The 19,985-nt window shown below is 36.6% G+C and overlaps 1 protein-coding gene across 4 annotated transcripts in view; it reads left to right on the top strand.

Moving 5' to 3' along the window:
- POC5 (POC5 centriolar protein) overlaps nt 1-19,985 on the top strand; it is a 30,500-nt gene that overhangs the window by 8,681 nt on the left and 1,834 nt on the right. For 3 of the 4 annotated variants that reach the window (XM_065861454.2, XM_065861455.2, XM_065861458.2), the window contains 8 exons: nt 7,436-7,632; nt 8,016-8,192; nt 10,816-10,920; nt 12,203-12,382; nt 13,489-13,651; nt 17,630-17,745; nt 18,554-18,667; nt 19,565-19,741. In XM_065861454.2, the coding sequence (XP_065717526.1) occupies nt 7,436-7,632; nt 8,016-8,192; nt 10,816-10,920; nt 12,203-12,382; nt 13,489-13,651; nt 17,630-17,745; nt 18,554-18,667; nt 19,565-19,741 (1,229 nt within the window). The remainder of the gene's footprint in view (nt 1-7,435; nt 7,633-8,015; nt 8,193-10,815; nt 10,921-12,202; nt 12,383-13,488; nt 13,652-17,629; nt 17,746-18,553; nt 18,668-19,564; nt 19,742-19,985) is intronic. The other variant, XM_065861456.2, reaches the window with a different exon arrangement.

Here is a 19,985-nt window from a genome sequence, read left to right on the forward strand (position 1 = left end):
GCTATATGTTGTTTGCTTATATCACTAGCATTTCGATTGAGGAAGCTCTGTTAATTTTGCTTCAGAAGAAATAGTAAACAATCATGCCTGCTTTATTTCTTTACTAGGGATTTTAGCTTAATCAGGAAGAACTTACTTTAAACTAACTTCTATTCTCTATCATGCAGTTTCATAAGAAAAATATTAACCTACTGTTTTCTCTTCACTCCTCTTTTTGTGATCCTTGAGGATGGGTTTATCTCTACTATTTAGAGGAGCATGGGGTGCAAAATGTGCAGATAATTTTACTGCTAGAGACTAAGCAATCTTGAAGTGCTATGTAAGTCTGGTGCTAATCATTATCTTGGAATAAATGTTTTGCATGGCTAATGTGTGGAAGAACTCTCGACTACACTGATCAGAGCTAAATAACTCTCTGCTAGGAGGAATTTACCAGTGTGATTGCAGAGGGCAATGCAGACACCGGAAGCTGTTTATTTCATATCAGAAAAAGAACCATGAGTACAAAAAAATCTGTCTTCTTAAATTGTACTTTGTTTTCACTGGAATATAAAGCAGGCTTAGTAAGCTGTCAATTACTATTTAATTAACTCATGTTAATACAATATAATTTAAAAAAATCTAGAAATAGGTTCATAAGATAAGAAATTGTCAGTAAAGTGAGGGTGTTAGTATTGGTTATGCTCTGTATCCTTCCACAATGAATCTCTGCAGTGGACTTTAGGTACATTCAGACACCCAGGCCAATATCTCTCTTTCAAGTATGCCATAATGAGAAATGTTCTATTATTTTCATAAACTAGTGGTGAATCTTAGTCCTTAAGGACATCACATCTGTACCTTATTCCCATGCAGAACTAGGGTGGTTACTCTTCTGAATATCAGACTGCCATAGGATATATGGAAGGCATGATTTTGGTTTTATTGAGAGAATGGGAACAGAGTTTTGAGAGAGAAAATATTCTGTAATGGAAGTAGATCCGGACTTAGAATATGAATAATGTTAGAAAAACTTCTGTCAATGTAAAAGGTTCAAGTGCAGCCTTTGCATTATGATTTTTACATATTGAAGGTTATAAATTTAGCCCAGTGTAGTTATGTCCTGTGTGAAAATTGTACCAAGTTGCATAAGAAATCAGATCAATAGAAGCTGCTGATATTTTGTACTATGGCAATTATTCTTGAACAGTCAAAACTTGTAGAAAAATTTCCTAGAGGGAAAACAGTTGCTTTGGGTTTAAAAAGCTATGATACAAAATATTTCTATTGGGGGAATAAAGTATCCTCATCTGTTATATCAGATCTAGGTACCAAAAATTGCATCTTGGTAGACTCAGCTAAAGGTAACGTTTAAACTGTTTGTGATTTCCACAGCTAAAGAACATTCTGTGGCTACTGTCAAGAGCTCAATACACTTGGACAAAGTTTGTTTAGATATTGCACATGGGAAGGGTTTAGTCTTCTAATACCAGTTGACTTGTCTGAAGTTATTTGCTGTTACATAGAATCTTGGTTTATCAGAGTGATAAAGCAATATCCTGAAATCACAGTGCAAGCGCCTGTCACAGTCTGTTTGAATGTTTCAAATTACATGTCAGCATACTCTGTAAATTAAACTTTATTCTCTAAACTCATTAGGAAAGAAAGCAAACACATCAAACAAGGGCTCAATCCCTTTTGTACAGACTAGTCTAACACATGAACTTACTAATTCATCCCTTAGTTCATGAGGTTTCTGACTCACAAGTTCTCCATTTAATAACTTGCAACTTGTAGCGCTCACCCTATGAGCAAAATAGTTGCCTAACTGACAGCAAGATTGCTCATCCTTCCTCCTCGATCACAGCGCAGACATCCCCTGTATCACACCAGGAAGCACAAAAGCCTCAGCAGTCCAGCTGCTGTTGGATATGCTTCATAAGCGTTTTGGGTAAGATGACATATTTATATCTTCCAGATTGGAAGTTTGCTCCATAACGTTTCCATTGGTTAGTGGATTCTGAGGGAACTGCCAGACAATGAATGTGCAAGGATTACAGCTGCAGGAGACAGCAAGCTGCAGGTGATAGTGGCTGTATAATGACCTGTAGCCCTCCTGTCCATCATGTTCTCCCTACATGCTGCTCTTGCCTTGACCTAATAGCACTACTCCCAGAATACACCAGACTTTAGCATGAGCTGTATGTTAGCCAAAATCTGAGCAGGACTTGGTGAACAGTCACAGCATAGTAGAGAAATTGTAATATACAGTTAGATCACAGTACCAACATGGTTCCTGTTACTGGTCTCGATAGACTAACCATCATGACGCTGGGTGTCCCGAGTTGCCGTGAAGGACTATGTAGGTTGAACCCAGCTCAAACCCCTTGTTCTGTTGAAAGTCTGTTTTTTGTGGTTGCTCAGTTTTTATACTGTATTGGGTTGAGCCAACACTTCCTGCATTCTCATCTGACTAGCACAGAAATACATTCACACTTCTTGATCAACTAAGACCACTTAAACAATCAGTTGATCCACTTGACTGGTATGACCGTTTATGAAAAACAAAGGCCACCCTTTGTCTCTCCTGTGTTAGGTTCAGCTTTCTTTACAACAGCTGTGGTCACTCCCTGTATTCTTCCCTGAGCTTCATGAGCACAGTGCCCTTGAGTCTTCATCCATTGTCACACTAGCAGATGACCAGGATTCAAATACAATTGCAAACCTCTTCAGTTGCAGAGCAGTTCAGGTCAGCTGCTGGAAGCATTTCTCATCCTTGAGAAGTTGTTCTTAAAAGGGGAGTAGAACATTTCAAACCCAGCTACATGGAATTATATTATGGAGCAAATTGCAGCTCAGGTCTTGTCCCCAGTGCACTCTCCATGTAGAGTTTTGTCTCCCAGTTTGAGTGAAACATCGTTTTGTAATAGAATATTTGTGATGTGTGATACTACTGTTCATAAGAAAGAAAATCAGAATCAAAGTACTAGACTTGTACCTAGTTTTGGCAGGTGACTGTATACTCAATTTTCAGTCATTGTCTGAAGATAAGATTTTTGCCAGCTCTGTCTGCTTTCTCTTTAATTCTGTGAGAGAGGTGGTGCTCTTGTGGGGTCTTTTTTTGCTTTTCTCTTTTTTTCTGAGGCCAAACATGTAGCCTGTGAACTCTTTGTTCCTTTTGACTGCCTACTGGTACGCAACAGGAGTGAGAGGATGAATTTCCATTCCCTTGATTACTTCTCTTCAAATATTTGAATATGCTTGGTGTTATTGAATAAGAATAGCTATTTGCAAGCCGTAGTTAATTCTCATGGGAGAGGGAAAAGACATGCTTTTATACTTAATGGTGATCAAAATTTTGCATTGTGGTTGTATGTGTTGTTCAATGCAAGGAGCCCCATGTTACCCTCAGTTACAGACACTCTGATATTTAGTATCCTTGCAAAGGGCAGCAGCTTGTAAAATACAATTTGTCTTTTAGTTTTAAATTAAAGACATTTTTGAAAACACTTAATGTGTGCTTGTTCATCTCAAAGGCTGAGGCAAGGAGAGTATTTACATGGGCCATAATGCTTCTCTTAACTACACACTATAAATAAATTTCTGATGCTTTGCTGCTGTATCAAAACATAGGCTTGATGTTTAAAATGTCATTGTCATTCTAGAAAAGAGATGTCTTGTATATCATTGAGACAGATCTTGAAACAATATAGTTGTAAGAAGGAGGTTATTTCAACTTTTTCAAAAGAATCTGACCAAAATCTTTCTAACTCTTCTATATAACCTCTAGTACTGATTGAGGATTATAGTGTATTTGAGTACTGTTTGCCCCAGTGTTAATGGCCTCTGAATACATTTTTCTTTTTTCATTATACTAGTAACAAGACTTTGGATGGACAGCAAACAAGTAGGTAAATTCAAGTTCAGTGCCATACTTGTGATACTGATCAGTGGGATAGATTAGCGGGTTGTTTCTGAAGGGTTTTTTGTTGTTGTTGTTTAGCTCTGTTCTTTTGGCATTGCTACATGCTCATGCTATGAATCAGGCTCTTTGACATTTCTTCTCTCCCTGTCCAACTCTAATGCTGTTGCTGTGTTAAAATAACAAAACTGGAATTTATTAGTGTAGTGTTCTATAACTTGGTAAAATAAAATGCACATCTGTGCTGAGTATAGTGTTGATGCCTAGAACTTTTCTCCTCTGCAGATCTTCTCAAGCTTGCAATATTTTTTCCCCTTCTCCATGTGATGTTGGTATTGAAAACAACAGTTTCCATTGCCACATGATGCTTTCTTAAATTGAGTTCTGTTTGTGTAGTATTCTTTGGTCTGGCATTTTGAGTTTCTCCTCGGGTTTTTGAAACTGAAGTGAATGTTTCCACTTTGAGGGTAGAAGTCTAATTACTGGTAACCTCTATTTGTTGCAGTAAATCTAATAACACATAGTATCTTCACTAAAAGCTTACAGTCAAATGAGAAAAATAAATGGAATAAAACATACTGTGCTATTCAATTCAATGTCCAAATGCTTTTAAACCTTGAAACCTAAAACTTAATTTCCTGTTCTCGTTACCAGTTTAGTTGATTAAATTTGAAAATGACTAAGATTGAAGCAGTGAATTATTTGTAGCAAAGATGTGTAATGATGAGTCATACCCAAACAGCGGGAAAATTCCTTCTCTTCAGGGTACCAGTCCTCAGTATTGATCCATTAAACTTGAGAAGATTTCTTGAAAAAAAAAAAAAAAAAAAGAAAAATTTAGCAAATTGCTACCCTCATCTTGGGCACTGATAGCAGATCATGTGTGAGAAGTCTGTGAGAGCTTATTTACTTAACGAAAGCACTGGAAGAACATTTAAGAAAAAAAATAGTAGTACGGGGATAACAGATGTGGAAAAATTGCTAATAACCTCTACTATAAACGAAAGTATAGTCTAGAGATTTGTTGGAGTAAATGCAAGTGGTGGTTATTTGGTGGAGTATGTTTTCATACTTTTTCATATCCAAATAGTTCCATGTCCTTGATGACTTAGTGCATTGTAACTAAATTGCATCATTTAATGCAGGAAAAAACAAGGACAACAGGAGAGCATTAGGAATAAGAAAAATTAATTTAATTAAATTAATTAAATGTGTAGAACTAGAAAATTGAGTCAATACTGGAAGGCCAAGTAGCAAGTGAGAGGACAAGATGAAATGGCCTCAAGTTACACCAAGGAAGGTTCAGATTGCATATTAGGAAAAGGATTGTCAGCCATTGGAACAGGCTGCCTAGGGAAGTGGTGGAGTCACCATCCCTAGAGGTGTTTAAAAAGCACTTACATGAGGTTCTTCGGGGTATGGTTTAGTGCTAGAGTTGAGTTATGGTTGGACTTGGTGATCTTGCTGGTCTCTTTCAACTGGAATGTTTCTATTCTATAAATGAAATTCTACAATGGTATGAACATGTGACACATAAACTCAGTAGATTCAGTGAAGGATACATCCTATGATAAATGGTAAATACAAACAATCAAAGCTGATTTAGGATAATATGAACATACGGAGGATTAATTGGAACCAGCGACAACCTTGTTATACTGCAATCACCGATTATGGCAATTGTCAGTCTATGTTCGTATCCTATTTTCATTGGTTACATTTTTTTCTGTTTTTCCTTGCAAATATCTTGGAAACTGTGCTGTGAAAATTGGGTGTTTGTAAACCAAGCAAATAATAAAAGTTTTAAAATAAAACCAAAGCACACATTTTACAGCAACGTTGCAATTGATGGAAGAACACAGTGATTCAGGAATGGGAACAAGTAGTGAAGGACAGAACTGGGAATACTTGATAATAGTAGCACTGCCAAATATTTTATATTGTGAAACATCAGCCAGATTTTTCATTACTGAAATTAGAAGTATTTCAAGTAGTCTGGGTCATCTGGCTAGCATGTCATATTTTTGGAGATCTTTACAAGCAGCAATATTCAAATTCTGCCTTTAGCTAAGCAATACTTCACTTATTTACAGGAGAAGCAATGGAAAAAAAACAGAACTTGATATGCTGATGTGATTGGGAAGAATCTGTTTATTGACTTCTGCTTACGTAATGAGGCAGGACATTTAGTCTAGGGCAATGGTGTATTAGATGAAGCTAATTTAGCTCAAGCCAATTTTAATTTTATGGTGTTTAGTTGTCTATGGCCTTGGGAGGAACGTCAAAAAGCAGTTATAACTGCCTCTGCGTCACAGTTCTTCCTTATTTCTGTCTTGTTTTAGAGCATAAGTGTAGTCATTGCAATTCAGCTTACTAGATGTGGGGGCGTATTAGCCAGACAGCATCTCTCACTTCCTTTGGATGGGAGGCCTGACTGTCACAGTAACTGTGTCAACCATCATGCTCAGCCTTGAGTAAGTTAGAAACATACATTTCCAGTGTCCACTGAAGATACTGCTTTGTGACAAATAGTTAATCTTGTCTCTGGATGCTTGTAACAAAAAATAGTACCCATCCACTACGAAACCGGTTGGATAGACAATATTTGTTTTCAGAAGGGGAGAATAAGATTTTGGAGGTTTCCCCTCTCCGTTTGTGAAAGAAGAAGAGTATTCTTTTGAAGTTGTCCTGATTGTTATTCATACCAGGAATCTGCTAATCCCTCTTCTTTCCAAATTTTTCTATTCAGCTGACCACTCAAATAACAAATTTTCTGTCAGGAATAACTAAATACGAAACAAGGTTGAATTTAATCTGTTTACTTAATTATTAACCTCTTTGCGCTTTTTTTTTTTTGTTCCCATCAGTTGGAACTCACATACATGCCCATTCGCTTCTGAGCATGGATTAATTTTTACTGCAGTGGTAGCTAGCCACAGCACCTTAACGTGAGGCCTTATTGTTTAAGGGATTATGTAAATCCATAATAGATACTTCCTTTCTCAAAGAGTTTAAAATCTAATTAGATGAGCAATTTAAAGCCTGCAAGGAAAACTGACGCAAGTACATACCAACTTTGAAATGCATCCAAAGGTTGCATTGTGAATGCACAAAAGCAGGCCCCTGGCCTCAGGAGTTTACAGTCTCATTAAGGACAATGGCAAAAGTTTTTAAACTTTTGACCTGAGATGTTAATCAACAAAAGGTCTTTACTGAGTCAGATGGTTCTTGTTTCTGGCAACACTATATTTAGGTACTTGCTATGAGCATCCTCTGTAAAATGAAATTACATTAAAAGATTCTGTTCTTTAAGGGAGTGGCAGTTTTGATTTGACTAATGTAACAGTAGGACTGTTGGTTTAAATATACTTATCTTGGAAACATATCTTAGAATTAAGTTCGGTTTACATGGGAAAGGAAGGTTTCTGATGGCTTTTTGTTGTTGTTACTAATGCCTGGCTTCTGGGTTACATCCAGAATGCAGACCAGTTAGTATTTTCAGACTATCGCTCTTTATTCTCTGTTTCATTTTAGTCTTGATATCACTGAAGGAGCCTTCTGAGGCCAATATGGAACGACTTTGCCCTGGTCTTTCAGAAGAGACTTCTTCACAAGGGTCCACACGTGATCCAAGAGAAATCAATGAAACTGTAACAACTGAATTAATTTTACCTGATGAAAAAGTAACTCAAATAGAAAGTATACTTGATCTCTGGAGCGGAAGTCTTAAGGTATTTATTTTGTATGGAATTCTTAAGAATCATATACAGATGTCAGTGTGTTGTAGAGTAAGCATGAGTGCAGGAAAGGTTGCAGTGTGATTGCACTGTGAAATTATAGTTTTATTTTTGATGGTTTTTGTTGTGTATTGCATGTAAGCACTAGAATATCTTGTTTCAGACTCTGGAATAGCTTTCTCCATGAGGGATGTTCAGTTTGCTGTCATTCAAAAGCTCATGTTTGCTAATATTTAGAGATATAAACAGCCTGTGTAATGGAGGGATCACTGTAAATATCCATGTCTCCTTAACTGCTAAGCGTTTTAAGATTAAAAGATTAGGGAGAAAGTAATAATTTTACTAATTGCTCTACTGTCACCCCTTTAACTTTTCAGACAAATGTTCTGACTGAATTGAGAAAATGGAGGCTTAGTTTGATTGATCATTACAAGCTTCAAATGAGAGAAGAAAAAGAGAAACAAGCTGCACATGTGAGACAATTGACCAGTGAGATGGAAAACCTGAAGGAGCTGCTACATACTTATGAAATCTCTGTTGGCAGAAAAGATGAGGTGGTAGTTCAATTTAATTTTAAAAATATCCACACTGAATTTTTGGATCCATCTCTTTGAACGAAGTTCTTCTTGCAGCAAGTAACATAAATAAGAGAATAATATATTTAGACTATAGATTAGGAAAATAATTACTGTTACTAATGTTATATGTTTTGCATTGTTTGTTCTTATATGTAGGATCTGTTGTTGGTCCTTATTTATTTCCTGAAGATTACACTGGCTTAGATGTGTCTGTTAGCCCTCACACTTGAAAAGCATTTCATTTTTCAATGACTGGATTTGTTTTCTTGACATTTAAATGGGCATCAGTCTCCTAAATGTTAGAGAGTCTCTGTTTTAGGATTCTTAAGATCCGTACATTTGTACAAATTCTTAGGATTGTACATTTGGGATCTCTGAGTTAAGCTTTCATTCAACAGCTTCAACATAAGCTAGAATTGTGGAAATGGATATAAAATTTTGGCAGCCCAGCAATCACATAACATAATTGAATCCTCTTATTGCAATCCTGAATTTTTAACCTTGGACTCAAGAACACTTAGCAGAGGTTGATGGTCTGACTCCTATTTACCTTCTTTAAAAAGAGTATCCACTGAAGCAGTTAAAAGATGGAGGAAGATCTCCTGGAAAATAGTCTAGTCTTGCAGACCAAGTAAATAAGAATGTTTTAACTTTACAAAAACAGGATTAGTAAGATAAAATTTAATTAGTACATAGATTTACACATATTTAATTAGTACATATATACAGATCTGTTGTTATTTCAGGGTATATCATTCAAACATATCTAATTCTCTGGATATCATTGTATGTCACTCATGTTTAATGTGCTATAATTCTTGATGACACTTAGAAAATGGTGGGGTTTTTTCTGCTACCAAAGAAATTATTTCTTCAGTCGATTTAATAGTCCTGTTTCCAAAATAAAATTGTTTTTAATAGAAAATTATTATTTCTACTGTCTTAACGGTAAGTGGCAGTGTTTCCATGTATCACACTGTATTTATCAAAACTGCTGGTTTTCAGCATAACCCAAAGTCCATCAGCCTCTCAAGGATTATGGATACTGTGGATTCTTGTTTTCACATTATAAACCTCACAAATCTTTTTTAGTGGCCAAAATATGCTAATTAACAAGCATAGATTTAAAATAAGACTTCTAGTGTCTATCAGCAAGTATGAAATATCAAAAGTTGATGTTTTATGTTAGTATGGCACTTTTTCAACAAAAGTGATTATATTAATTTCCTTTGCTTTCGATTTTCTTATTGATTTGTTGATAATTTATGCAAATTTACTTCTAAGTTTAGAGAAATGTTTTGTTACTTTATAGCTGAGACTATTCCTTTATTCTGAAACTATAAGAAGTTAAAATCAGTCATGTTTAAGCAGACAAAAGTAACTAATACTAGATTTGTGAATCTTATTATGACTACCTCATTCTTAAAAATCTAGAGATGGATCAGTTTTAAATTACTTCAAATGTATCAAATTGACCTTTATTTTTTTCTGACTTTGATTTTTTAACACCTTAAATAAACCATCCTTTTGCCTCATAATATTTCATTTAAAATTCTGAAGATTGACTGAAACAGTTTGTATGAAATTCTGTACTGAAACAAAGTAGCAGTTTTAATATTTTCTAGATAATTTTGTTGATTAAAGGATAAATTTTGTTGTAAGTATTGTTCGTTTCATTGATGTGTGTTCAATTATTGCACGCAACTTATGCAATATAACATATTAAGACATGTTAGCATATAACATCATGGAATAGGGTTTTTCGAAATCTTTATGTGGTAGTTAAAATAGCTTTACTCCCATGAGTCCTAAGATTGGTCACTATTGTGCACTGGAGTTGCTCAGATGTGACTGGTGGCAGAATCTAGCCGGAGGAGTTAGGCAAAAATACTTATTGATTTGGTGTATCTAATTGGTACCATACCTGGACTAATTTTTAATCAGTTGACCTCAGCTGTTTCTGTATACTAATTAAAACATACTTAGAGATTGATGGTAAAAATTGCTAGTTGTGTTCTCTGGCCAGTAGGCCATCTTGCCTCTCAAATATTTTCATTGCTATAGGACTAAATGATATCTTTCATGAGAACTTTTAAAGAGACTAACACTAAAGATTTTTCTGGTTCTTGGCAACTCCTTAGCTTGTTTATTCTGTTCAGACAATTGAATAAGCTTTCTGCAGATAAATAATTTCTTTACACTTCAGTTAATTAAGAAGGCACTAAACCAAAATTTTAATATAAGTTTTCCTAATTTATCAAAATTGTCTTTGAAATAAGTAATTCTGGTACAGAGGCATTTAATTATAAGGAAGTAACACAAAAGCCTGGAGGTATAGGGTGAAATAACAATTCTGTTGAAATTTTCCTAAAACTACACAGTTAATGTGTTTAAGTACCACAGTCTGAGTGTTGAAGCCCCAGGAATTTTACTTTTGATTTGAACTCTGATTATTCTTCATTATTAGAGTAAGGGGAAGATTCAATAGAAAGCATCTGTTAAAAGCAATTGCTTTAAGTGAAAAATAACTGATGCATAAATTACATGCTATTTGACCATACAAAGATCATAGCTATTGTGTTAACAAATATTTTTGCAGGTGATTACTAACTTGACTGAAGCATTAGAGAGACAAAAGGAGAGAACACAGCTGATGAGAAAGTTTATGTTGTGGCGAATTCAGCACGTTAATTCCAAACAAGAGGTATGTGTGCAAAATAAAAATGAGATTAAAATGAAACCTCTGAACTCAAAAGAGTCAGAATTGCTGCAGTTCCTGTTACAGTTTGAAGGAATGACAGTGTTTCTATTTTGACATGTTTGACAATGTCAAATAACTGTTTGAAAACATCACGTCTTGAACGCTGCTATTGGAATACTCTCTGGGATTGGGAAAAAAATCAAACCTATGTTTGTCTTATATTGGGCCAATTACTGTGATCAGCTCACAGTAATCACCATAGTTTACGTATCTGCATTTTGAAGTAGATGCCAAGGGAATCTCTATCTGAATTTTGAACACTATGTTTGAGTAGTGATGTGATACAATATTGTATTTTCAGAGGAAGCCACTTTCACAATTAAAACAGTCGCTGCCATCTTTTCTTACATTGCCAAACCTTAAAGTAGCTAAGAGCTAGTCACACACAAAATATTGGACATTGCATCAGGCATCTAGTGGTAAACAGTCTACTAAGTGAATTATGACAGAAAAGAAGGATCCCATGTCAAGACTGCAAACCTTTCACATTCCAGACTGCTAAAAAGGAAAATCTGTATTCAGGATCTTTGTTCATTCATGGCTGAACTCAATTTCTTTGATGCTATCCAAAACTGGTGATTTGCAGAGAAGGATAGCTTTTTCTCTTTTCCTTCTCTCCCATCTTAAAATTTATTTATTATTAGGAGTCTGGTTTTTACTCAGCTCTATTTTTTCTGATTTGTTTCTGAAAAAAAAAAAAGATGCTGAAACACGTTGTCTGGGGAATATTTTGAAGCAGGGTAGAATAAGAGAGTTGTCTTACAGCCTTTTTAAAGCATCCTGAAGTCTAAATTTATTTTAAAAGGAGTCACTTTATGCTAATCATCTGCCATCTTTGCAACTGCAGGTTTTGTATGATTCCGTCAGTGAATCAAAATGTGCCACATAATCATTAAATGGCTTCACATATGCATGGTTACAACATATATGTGAGGTTGTTGTTCAAGCGCCATTGAGCTAAGAGTAAAAACACTGTTTTGTGTAACCTAGGAGTTGGCAAAAGTGGCTTCTCATACATGGGACAGTTACACTGTGTGACGAGTGCAGGAAGAAGGATTTTGCTGCTGATGCTGCCACTTCACTGTGGCATGTGTCACTCGGTTTAGGCATTCCCACTGTGGTCTGTGTAACAGATTGTGAAACAATCATCCACGCTCTCTTGAGTGCTTAAATTTTTAGGAAATCTGAACTTGCATGTAACTTGTAGTTATATTTGTTTCCTAAGGAATATGCAAATAGAATAGCAGACAAACAATTCCGGACAGCTTTGTTGAAGAAAGTATGGGCAGCGTGGCGCTCTCTTTGTGAAGAAAAATGGAAAGAAAAAGTAGCAAAAGCCTGTCAGTTAAGGGCAGAAGATGTTTGTGTCCAACTCACCAATGATTATGAAGCCAAAATTGCAGAGGTAAAATAAGATTTCTTTTCTTCATACTTTCTTTCCTTCACTCCCCTGCCCCCATTCCCTCCATCGTGTGTCTTCTCAGCAAACTTTAAAAACATGGGGACTTACCATGAACAGAGCTCCCAGTACATAAGAATATCTGAGCTCTAAGATGCCTACTGTGGTTTCTAGATATAGCCTTTTTTTTTCTGTACATCTGATGTAAAATGTTGCTGATCAGCATGCACAGGTGAAGTAAATTGGACTCTTGCTGAAATGAGACAAATCTCTATTTGCCCACTAATAGGGATGATACTTCTTTTCTAAGAACACGCTTTTAATATTGGCTATGCATTTTGAGGTCTAACTGAGGAAGACAATAGAAATAGAAGACCATTATTATTATGAATGATCATGACGAGTACAATACTTCTTTCCTATAATAGCTGCTCTAAAGGCTGAATTTAAGTTTAGTTTTGTGTACAATTTGCCAGTTAAGCTTGTTAAAGAATTTTCAGAGCTTAAGGTAGAGTTATTAATGTGTGCATTGGTGCGCAGTAAGTAAATAAATTTTTAAAATACGTATTTTTAAAACTCTGTATTTTAAAAAGAAATAAAACTAGAATTTTAAGAAGAGGCTTACTAAATGTGGCTTAGCATCACAGAAACAATAAGTAGCGAGTTACAAAGGTCTGTCTTTTCTCTCAGTATTTGTAGTTTCATACAGTAGCTAGAAAAGAGATTGCTGATGACAATTCACTCTCTACTGAAATATTTTCTGGCACCACTTGTCTTCTCTTGAGAAAACGCATGTTCCTGCAGAAATCTGGCTTGTGATGGTTGCCTAACTTCTAAAACACAAAAGCATGCGAGATAAAGTGATGCTTAGCTGGTTGGGTGGGGTCTGGCAGTCCTTTCAAATTCACTCTTGTCCTTGGCATGCTCTAGTACAAATAATGTGCTGTAGTACAGAGAAGTGACAAGTAGCTGTTTATCTCTAGTGAACCAGAGATTTTGAAGTGAACATGCCGATCTTTGTAAACGTAGTGACTTTTAAAGCTAGTTGAGGAATATGCTTGTGTTTTGCATTCAGAAGTACAAGACAGCTGTTTCCTTATTCTCTTTCGTAGCTAACTGCTGCTTTGGAACAGACAAAAGCTGAGATTCTGCAAATGCACAGTGAAAGAGAACAGTATGAAGACACCATGAAGAAAGCCTTTATGCGTGGTGTATGTGCTTTGAATCTCGAAGCGATGACCATGTTTCAGAGCAAGGACAGTAGGACAGATTCTGGTCAGTATAAAAAGCAGCTCTAATCTGGTCGTGTGTGAGGCTTTTGTTGAGTTTGTTTGCGTGTTTTTTTCGTTTGTTTTAAAGGATTCTACTTTTCCCCTCTCTTTTAATTTGTTTTAATATGAGGACGTGTGTCGATATGTAGTTTAGCAAACTCTTTTTGCTTAAAAAGTCCTGTTGAATATGTTGAGAAATATTCCGATGCTGGGCTTTGTACTGCTGTACCCTGTTTCCCCAAAAATAAGACAGGGTCTTATTAACTTTTACTCCAAAAGATGCATTACAGCTTATTTTCAGGGTATGTCTTATTTTTCCATGAACAGCAATCTACATTTATTCTTGAACAAAAAAATCAACATTTATTCAAATGTAGTCATTTCATCACATTCTGGAGCATCATCATAATTCTCCAAACCCTGAATTCCGTTGTGAATTTCTTATGACTCTATTTCCTTTAGAACCAGTGGCCCCAATTTCTCATGTCTAGTGACAGTGTTTTCCTTAAACGAGCACCTCTTGTCCATGGAGCCTGCTCATAGCACATTGGCAATGCAACTGTCAGTTGGCTGTCAGGTGTCTGCTTTTCGTGGCAAAGTCTCTATTTGTTCTGCTGCATTCTATTGCAAATTATTTTTACTTTTTTACATGTATAGCTGCCTGGACACTATTTAAGTTGACTTTTAAAATTAACTGTAGCTAGGGCTTATTTTGGGGTAGGGCTTATATTTCAAGCATCCTCAAAAATCCTGAAAAAAATCGTACTAGGGCTTATTGTCAGGTAAATGAGGTAGTTGAAAGGTGGAACATATTCTCTTCATTTCGCCTTGCTCTGAGGGTGGTAGCCTGCAGCTGAAGGCAGAACAAGAAGCCACAGATAGCAAGCTTCTTAAAATACTGTGGAAGATTACCCAGAATTCTGTCAGTACACAGCTTGTGGGAGAGAGAGGGGGAAATCCTGGAAAACCCTTCTTAACTCTCTGGAATCTCAGTGTGCAATGAATCTGATTTTCCCAGACAGCTCTCAGCTCTCCATTCTTTCTTAATCTTTCCTTTTAATGCAAAAAGGGTAAGTAAATCTCCCAGGTTCTGTATTTAGTTAGAGTTCTGTGCTAGAAAAGAGAACACCAGCCTAATTATATCAGCAGCACACTCTTACATGGGAAAGAAATGCGCACCCTTACTGATGCAATGAAATCACCCCCTCAGAGTGAGACAATCTATAGCAGTAGAAGCATAATCATGCTGGTGCAGCATTCTACGTTACAGAGAAAATAGCTGTGCCAGCAGTAATGTCACAGCTGTACGTGTGGTTTAACAACCAGCTGTACTGGCAGCAGTTGTTAATGGCCCTAGACAAGTGACTGCAGTGGCTAAACTTAATCTTATACCAGAAATTTCTGAACTGCTTCAGGGAAATTCCTCCCAAAAATGTAGATATGAAGAGGAAATAAAAACCCGAAGAAGCTCTAAGAGGAGACTTACCTGAGCAGCTGTCTGATCCTATTAAACATAAGCAGGATTTGTACAGTTGCTTAGGAAACTAGAATATGACATTAGCTAAGTGCAGTAGCTATGTGCTAGTAAAAACATAGGATTGGTATTCGGGAAATGCTAAGAATGAAGGATTTGTCAAACGATACTGAGTTTGGGAATAACGTTACAGGGCATTGCCCAGGTACTTTATTTTTCACTGTGTTATGAATTAAGAACTACTCTCTCTTGAAACTTTATCTTAAATTTCAGTTTTTATTGTTTTCCGAAAACATGCAATAGCCAGTGGGTCTCCAAAATAATGCTGAGTATCTGAGTGGTGTGATACAGGAAAGTGTTGTTTCTATAAACCTGTAAAGAAGAGGGTAAGTAGAAAGGAAATGAGGAAAACTGAGCTCTAGAGCTGCCATGACCAACCCCTGGGATTCATGGACCAAACATTTTGCTTGTTTTGCACTGTGAAGCAGAAGCTTATACTCTGCACAGGTACAGTACCTAAAGATTTTGCTGTGCTAGACAACACCAAGGTGCCTGTATCCAACTTTTTGGATGTCCATCATCATGCTTTTTAATTTCCTGTAGTTATTGTAGTCCCCATCAGGCGTCATAACATCTCTTAATTTCTGTTGTCCTTGGTCCTATGCCTGTTGTCTTCTCCCACTGCCTCTTTTACCACCTTCTCCCCTGCCCCAGGCATGGTATGTCTCTTGCTACAGCCAGACAGTGCTTTTAATGAAATTAGTTACATAATTATTTAATATGATTGTACAACCATTTATTTGCATTCTTCCTCGGGTATAACACAACAGTGATCAGGACATCAGGGGACCTCAAACATCAGATTAGATGGTTACTATGATTGGTTCTAGTCCTATGATCTGTGGACATTAAAAAGTCAATGTGCCAGAGTCAGTCAGTGATCATGTGCTTATGTGAACACTGCAGTGCCACCTACTGGCATTGGAAATAAAAGCAGTATTTGGTCCATTTACAGGTTAGTTCTTGTTGGGTTATTACAATGTGTATACATACGATATACAAATAACTTACATATAGTATACATTATAATGTAGGTTATTAATAGTGTGCAAGTATCACAGCTTTAAGGGGTCTATAACAACCTTGATGGTCTAAAATCTATCTGGCTGTTTTACTGACAGGTGATCTTTTTTATAATTAAGATTATTTTAAAGCTTTATTGTAAGGAACATTGAAGCCACAAGAATTCATTACTTTAAAAAGCCTAACACTGTAACATAGTAACTTAAGTAACATAGTCAGGTCTGACTGGTCTGTAACTATATGTTGGCCCTGTCTATGCTTAAGCTTAATGTTTGTGTGCATATATATGTACAAAATGCATATTCTGGCATGCTTTCACTCTTGAAATCTTTGAGAATTGCACTGATTTGAACTACTTTCCTTATATTTTTCGCATTCACTTCAAGACAAAAAAAACAAACAAACAAAAAACCATGAACTACCACTTGGTGTCACTCCAGTCCCTGGATTGGGCAAAGTTTCCTTGCCCTGGAGCTGCTGCTAGCATCATCTGCTTCAGAAGTAGGAGAGTCAATAAGAATATCTGCTTCCTTTAAAGAAGTTTGTATTCTAAAGGAAGAAGCTGAAACTGCTTGGAAAAGATACTGAATATAGGTCTGAAGATCTGACCTCCCCAGGATGTTTGTGTTGCATGACAAGTGAATCCTGGCTGGATGTTGCACAAGCCCAGGCTTAGACAGCTGGTGGGGGGAGATGAGGGCTGTAGGGTGCCCATAGACCGTCCCAGCCCTACAGCCAGGATGTGGCCAGTGTCCACCCGTTGTATGTGGAGACAAGGTGCCGCTGAGCATGGTTTACAGCTCTTTGAAATTGCAATATGTTCTCAGGAAAGTTAAAATAACATCTTATTTTACTGACACCTCCTTAAGGATCTTCCACCCACACAGAAGCCTAGAGTGACCTTTCTGTGTTCTGCTACTGTCTACCTGAACTGGTTCTTAGTGTAAGAGCAGCTCTTGCACACTGGATTTAGTATTGGTAAGCAGTATGGAGAACCTCAGTTCTTTGCACCATGTGCTAGAGGATTGCCGAGGCAAAGTACAGAAACAAGGCCCTTGGAAAATACTATTTCCAAGCATCTGAAAAGAAAGGTAAAATACATGAATTTTTGTGTGTGTGTGTGTGTGTATATATATACGTACGTAAGGAACATTGAAGCCACAAGAATTCATTACTTTAAAAAGCCTAACACTGTAACATAGTAACTTAAGTAACATAGTCAGGTCTGACGTACGTATATATATACACACACACACACATTTTATATACACATTTATAAAGAACAGGCTGATCCTTTTAATTAGATTATACAGAAATCCCGAAGGAATATTGAAATTTTTACTGTGACTTATCTCTCTTTTTTTCTTCCCCTTAGGGTTTGCTAAATTATGTGTTGATCCCATTACTTTGTGTTTCTAATAATAGATGTAGGAGGCAGGAGAAATTATAATGGTACCATTGTTGCAGGAAGGCTACCTTCTTCACAAAGTCCGCCCTCACCTCCACCTCCACCAGCAACTACTCTTCAGCTGGAAGACATGGTAAGCATGTAGCTGGAACAGAACTATTTTACAATATAATTATATATTATAATTTTGTAGTGATAAAAATGAACTTCCTTGGTTGGAAGGAATTTGAAGACAGTCTAAGCTTAAAAAGAAACCTGTAGATATGTTCAGACTTGTGTAAGTGAAGTGACTGGGGCAGAGTTGCTGTGGCTTGCTGTACTTTCATTAAGCTCTGTTTTTTTGTTTTAGTGAAAATCCGTTAGACTAATGAAGACAAGGTCACTATAATAAGCAGAATTTGCTCTTTGAGGTTCTTTCCGGAAAAAAAAGCTGTTAAGAGGTTTTTGCGAAAAAACCCACCTGAGCTTAATACAATCTGAAAAGAAGAAAAGCTGGCTTGGCCTGAAGCTTCTTTTTTAACAGTGTAACATATAGAGACACTGAGGGAACTCAGCTTATTGTCTTGTCATGTCAGCTTAGCCAGATCATTATCCAGCTTAAATGTTCCAGACCTGCCCTGGAGCCATGCTGAAGATGTTGCCACTGTAAAACAATTTCACACTAAAGTTAGAAAAGGTTAGAAAAGAGAAGATGGGGTTGCCTCTCTTCCTGATTTCTCATTATAATAGTATCAAATGTTATTCATGCTATGTCTGCAATTTTTAGTCTAATATTTTTAAGTTAGCCAGAAAACAGTAAAAACTGGAGATAAAATATCTGCAAAGAATTTAAATTTAGAAGGGTAATTAGAATAGTAAAAAGCTTGACTACCTAGAGAGTAATAAAACTCATTTTCTAGAAAGTTGTGTTAATTCTTTGTGAACTCTGGTTTCATTCATAGTTTTCTACCCACCTGGGTCATGCAAGCACTTCTCAGACCAGGCTGGACTCAGATTCTCCAGTAATTGTCACTAGCACAGCTGCAGGATCTGGTGTGGCATCAGCTCAAAAACTGGTAACATGCTAAAGTTCACTTTTTTTAATTTTTAAGGCATAATTATAACAGATACTAGCTTTGATATCAGTATTTCCATGTTTTTCAGAGCAACACATGGATGATTTGAGGAAACTGCCACTAGTTTCCTCAGATGTGAAGGTTGCTAGTGAAGACACTAGCTTGCAAATGCTGATTAATGTTAGAGAAACCCTTTTATGTTAGGAGCAGTTTTAAATTCTTTTTGAAGGGGGAAGTGTGACAGAATGAAGAACAGAAGAATGCACGTACCCTCAAGCGTGGCACAATAGGATCGCTTGGTGTTTCACATGATACCATTTTGTTCTAGAAAGAATATACTTTGCTTTTAGCATCCTGCTGTTTGAAATGTGTCTCTCATTCCCTTTTCTGTATTTGTTGCTATACTGTCCTTTTTACTTTTCTCCACTTTTTTTTTTTTACTTTTCTTCACTTACTTTGCTCTCCTTTCTTTTTCCCATCTGATACAATTTGCTACCAGCTGTCAGAGAAAGAGGCAGCATTTTACTGCACGAAAGCTTTTTTATATCTGTGCTGTCACTGCTAGAAAGGCTTTCCAGAGTGATGGAAGTGCCTACAGCTGTCACTCAAGTATGCAGCCAGTGAGCAAAGATAAACTGTCCATGCTGCTTGTTGTCAAATTACCCTTACTCCCCTCAGTCACTTGCTTGAAATGCTGTCTCATGCTTAAGAGTGGAAAAAGATGGAATAAACCAGGTTGCGACTAGGTGGAGCAAATTCAGTCTCATATAGCATAACTGGACTATCTGCAACATCCCATATTCTCTTTGGGCAGGTAGCTGGTTAAACAGACATTATAGAGCATTGTAAATATTATGTTTAGCATTTTTTACCAATTAATACTTAATTTATTTGTAGCCCGTGGCAAAAGTAATAACATCTGCTCAACAGAAAGCAGGAAGAACAATCACTGCTCGAATCACAGGCCGAGCTGATATGGGACAAAAAGCCAGAATATGTGGTAGTTTAGCAGTGATGGGAGTTGTTCCGCCCATGAGTTCCATCATTGTTGAAAAACATCATCCAGTCACTCAGGTAAGTCAGAATTACATATCTATTCTTATTGCAACACATGTGGTAGTAGTTTAGAGAAAAATGACCCCTACAAAGAGATATAATAAGGCTCAGACTTGAGTCTTGTTAAAAGTAACAAACAGTACTGTCTTTGTGCTGGGTAGAAGGTGAGGAGAGGAAGTAAATATTGGCACTTTAATCTATTTGTCTTGTTTCTGCAGTTGTTATTTCACAGGTATAGTAGTTTTGGCTGTCACTTTCCTGG

Source organism: Patagioenas fasciata, chromosome Z (genome assembly GCF_037038585.1).
Source record: "Patagioenas fasciata isolate bPatFas1 chromosome Z, bPatFas1.hap1, whole genome shotgun sequence".
In the NCBI taxonomy this organism is placed as follows: domain Eukaryota; kingdom Metazoa; phylum Chordata; class Aves; order Columbiformes; family Columbidae; genus Patagioenas; species Patagioenas fasciata.